Here is a 4,635-nt window from a genome sequence, read left to right as displayed (position 1 = left end):
GATGTCAAAATGTCTGCTTGAGCAAAGTTATATGAAACCGGCGTAAGGTCATGTCAAATATCCTTTTTCTTATGTGAATTTAACGGAGTTTATCCTCTCTTTCCAATGTGGCTGAAGAATTCTGTGTTTCTTTATGGGTGGCAGCAGGTAGCTTGATATTATTTTCACTTTTAACGTGAGAAAGGATAGCACCAACAACACGCTACAACTATGTAGAGGTGAAGATATCGGGTACAGAAAGAGATAATTTGCAAAACGTGTATTGTGTTTCATTACCATAATATTTGCTTATACAATAATTGCAGAAATTCCTAATGATCTCTTTCTACTTTACTATTCATTTCAGCTACCGTGTCCAACTGTTTTTCGCCAATAAAATGGTACAAAAGACCCGGACAAGTTGGTATTTTGGCAGAAAACGTTTGAAACCCGACCTACCTGGTAAAAATATGCATTAATATTTAATATTAATGATTAAGATAATTATAAGAGTAAATTGAGGGTAGACTAAAGCATATTAAGCAGGCACACTAACAGTGGTTAGAAAAACGTCATCATACAAGTACCTCCCACTCATTCATGGTATGACGTAATATACTAGAAGGCCCTCCCAAAAAGCATTTGTGAATAAAGGTGTGTGTGTACAGCCTTTGCGTCCGTCTCTCTGACTTATTGTTTCACACACACACACACACGGCTTTTCGACAATTCACAGCTACTTGGGAGGGTTGGTGGCTGGTGTCCGAATGAGAATATTAATTGTGTAATATATTGTTCCAGGGAGTAATTTACTGATCCTTTAACACGGAATAAGCGAACACAATTAGAACCACAGAAAATCGTTGTTATCCTGCAGTTTCATTACTGCGTAAAGTAATCTTCAGATACTCACGAGTAACATCGTTTCCAAAACCACTGATTGTTTTCCAAGATCATCGTCTGTTGCTTTATATGGTCTCAAAAATTTGTAACAATACACCACTAAAAATCAAGGCTTCCCTACGGGGTCAAATTGAAAACATTTTAAAAAATCTTTATTTCCAACAATGATGAGATGTCATTATAGAAAGCTTGAAATTTCCAATACCAATGGGTTACATTGGAGATGCTTCTTTTTAGATATTACAGAGACCGCTGAAGGTAAGTTTGTGAACAAAGTATATGATAAAAGGTTTTCATTTTGAAATTCTAGGATCCCGTCCTTTTACATCTGATGATCCATTTAAACTAATTTATAGAGTACTTTGATCATACTGTTACAGGTAAGCTTAGATATGTACACTCGGAAACCACAATCTCCGTCCCACCTAGGTCGCACTCCGAGTTTATGAGCTGGGCCTTTCTGGACAGATTCTACTCTCCCCCCGCCCCCTTCCCTAACTACAACACGGCAGTTTCAGCATTTATTCTTCGTTTCGATATTATACAGGTTGTAAAATTCAACACAGTGTTGTCTATATAATCATACCATGACTGCTTGGCATCATATGCAGCAAAATCATAAAAAAAAAAAAAAAAACCCAAAGCAAGATCCGGAAGAGTTCAAAAGGTGTTCGAGTGTGTTTCAATCCGGGATAGCTGGCGTTGCCCGCCGTCCAGAAAGGCCCCGCTCATAAACTCGGAGCACGACCTAGGTGGGTCGGAGATTGTGGTTTCCGAGTGTACTTATCGACATGATTTTTTTTTTTTTTTTTTTGCTGTCAGTTACAGAATTTGTATTTGGTCAAAAAAGGTTTTTAATCTTTGAAAAAAAAACATTAAAAACGTTTTATTTCTAACAGCGTAGGTTCCTATGGACCTGTACATGCTATACAGTACGCATAAAAAATAGAATAGTGGCTCTTACGCTCTCAACCACCATAGTTCCTTCCTTTAATGCGCAGTCAGTCCCCTACTGAAACCCCCTTACTTTGTATATCCCCCTACGCCCCACTATTACTTTATTTGTAGGCCTTTGTATCCAATTTGTTTTTCCCTCCAAACATTTTACCACTAATTTTACATACTTGAAACCTCAACTCATCTTCAATGAAATTGAAGGAAATATGCAGTTAAAATAGAACAAATAATTTAATATCTGCAAAATCATAAAGCTAGAAATGATTAAAACAAAAGAGCAAATATTGCCACAGTAACTTTATTCATCTTCATCATGCTAGTACAGGTCTTCAGCGTCCTAGTCGTCGCTATCCAAGTTGATAATCAAGGGTCCAACAGGCTTCTGAATGTTGTCTGACAACCAATACCAATCTTCAAACTCTCGGGATCGTTTGACGGCACCTGCCCACACGCTTTGGGTGGCGCAAAGCCTGGCTTCCTCCAGTCTGGCCTGCAGGTCTACCCTGGTGAATCGATGCAATAACGAGCGGCCATGATGCTTCATGTACGCCGACACCTGTTCAATGGCATTGAGCTCCGGGTGGGCAGGTGGCGGGCGGACGACCTCGTGGCCCCACTGACGGATGATATTGTCCACAGTGTATTGGGGCTTTGGCCGGTTCTGAGGGCGTATGAGCAGCAACTCTGGTCGTGTGGCACCAGGTGGGATGGGTAGCCTGCGGTACTCCAACCAGCTGATAAAGTCTGCTTTCTTTGTTGCCGAGGTAGGAGAGCGACGGTCGTCTGTAAGCTGACTATGGTAAGGTGCATTGTCAAGTACCAATACTGACGGCTCAGGTAGCGATGGCAGAAGCTGCATTGTCAGCCTGCGTATGAACAGCTCCCCTGTCATTTCCCAATGGTAGTTTCCGCTGGTATTCTTTGCCGGACAACAGAGGAATGAACCTTCAATGAAACTGCTGGCTGTGCCAGCTGCTACCACCACGAATTGGCCCCCTTCCCCAGGCAGTACCTGTCGGCTGTGCATTCATCCTGGTGGTGAACCAAGTCTCGTCTATGTAAACTACCTCCCTCCCTTCTTCTCGGTGACGCTGCAGGGCCCTGAGCACACAGATCCTGTGGCATACTACGTGATGAGATTCTTTGGTCACGTAAACCTTCTGCTGAGATGATGTTTTGTAGCTGAATCCCATGTCATGCATAACCCGCCTCACCAATGTCTCGGAGGTTATCTCTGGGATAATGCAAGCCATCTTCAAGCCCTTCGTAAGGGTACCAACCGTGAAAACTTGCTTTGAAGCAAACTTGCTGTGAGCAAACCAGCGAATGGCACCAACAGTAAAATTACCAAAGACTTGTGCCATTATTGGTGATGCTACTACAACACGTTGTGGCATGGTGTCCTGTTGCACAATCTTCCTTCCTTACTGCCTGCGATGTCATACCCATGACCTGCGCCACACGCTCGTAGGGCCTGTATGGATAAAGGCCAGTACTTATTATCTGCCAGATGGGAATGAAAATGCATTGTATAAGACATCATACATTTTTATAATAATAATAATAATAATAATAATAATAATAATAATAATAATAATAATAATAATAATAATAATAATAATAATAATAATAATAATGCTCATTCATTTAATTTTCATTATCATTATTTTCATTATTTTTATTGATAATTCAACATCAGGAAGAGGATGATAGAATACGTATCAACACATATACTGTAAACATACGCAATTATATTTAATTAAGCTTGTTAACAACTCACCTATTTGAATTGATCATATTTCTCATCCGAAATCTCTCCTTGTTTCATACTGCAAAAAGCGCAGCACAAAAGCAGTCTTGCATCCTCAACGACATTGAGTTAAACAGGCCATCCCTGAAACAGTGGTCACGTACAAACTTTCTCCTGTCAAACGCTGTTTACACCTCGTCCGTCACCGTTCATTACTTCTACGTCATGGTTACAGGTCACAACTAGCCTCTATCGGTGTCCTTGTGAAATTTGGGTAAGTCTATCCTTTAATCATTCTTATAATGGCCTTAATTACCCACATCAAATTTCAATGCATATTCATACCAGATAGGTCTGGTTTCAAACGTGTTCAGCCAAAATACCAACCTTGTCCGACGCTTTTGTAATTCATTACTTCGAGATAAAAAGCTAGAATTTGGCAAGTGCTTGAGAAACTGTGTGTCCTTCGTAAATTTCATTAGGTGATGGGAACCCCATTTATGAATGCATTCCATTCATCTTTTTTTTTTTTTTATTATAAGTTTACATCTGAAAATTCTTGTAAAAAATCTTGAGTGATTTTATAGCTACCTGAATATTTAGTAATAACAAGATTCCCATCTCTAAAATGTCATCAGAAAATTTCACTAAAATTATAAATGAAATAGAAAACGTAATCTATTTCGTTACTCCCTATCAGTAATTTTACGGTTTATCGAAGGGCGTTTAATTATCTTATAAATAAAAACAAGAAAATCCTTGCTTGCTCAGTGACCGTATTACTATGTAATTACATTCAAATTAGTCAGCCACCTGGAAACAATCCACTGAATGGACAACTGAAACAAGAATGAAATGTAAATAGAAAAACACAAAAATAATAACATCCCAATGTTTTTTTCATGGCATGATATTGTTTTTATTCTAATATCTATTGGCAAAAAACTGTTGGACACGGCAGGTGAAATGCATAGTGGGTCAGCGTAAGTCGAATACCCCTTAGCTCCCAGTGATTTTGGTCATTTCCTTTTAAAAACTTAGTTTTT

General features: G+C 39.2%; 1 protein-coding gene across 1 annotated transcript; it reads right to left on the bottom strand.

The window, feature by feature from the left end:
• Positions 1–2,176: 2,176 nt before the first annotated feature.
• On the bottom strand, positions 2,177–2,731 carry LOC136851767 (uncharacterized). Its single transcript, XM_067126081.1, has one exon. The coding sequence runs from the start codon at positions 2,729–2,731 to the stop codon at positions 2,177–2,179; it is 555 nt and encodes a 184-aa protein (XP_066982182.1).
• Between the last annotated feature and the right edge of the window lie 1,904 nt (positions 2,732–4,635).

This window comes from Macrobrachium rosenbergii, chromosome 24, assembly GCF_040412425.1.
Source record: "Macrobrachium rosenbergii isolate ZJJX-2024 chromosome 24, ASM4041242v1, whole genome shotgun sequence".
Taxonomy (NCBI): domain Eukaryota; kingdom Metazoa; phylum Arthropoda; class Malacostraca; order Decapoda; family Palaemonidae; genus Macrobrachium; species Macrobrachium rosenbergii.
The sequence above is the reverse complement of the archived record's forward strand: the minus strand, read 5'-3'. Positions and strand labels throughout refer to the sequence as shown.

Coding starts and splice junctions, on each gene's coding strand:
- LOC136851767 (XM_067126081.1), bottom strand. CDS start 2,731: ATGACAGGGGAGCTGTTCATACGCAGGCTGACAATGCAGCTTCTGCCA.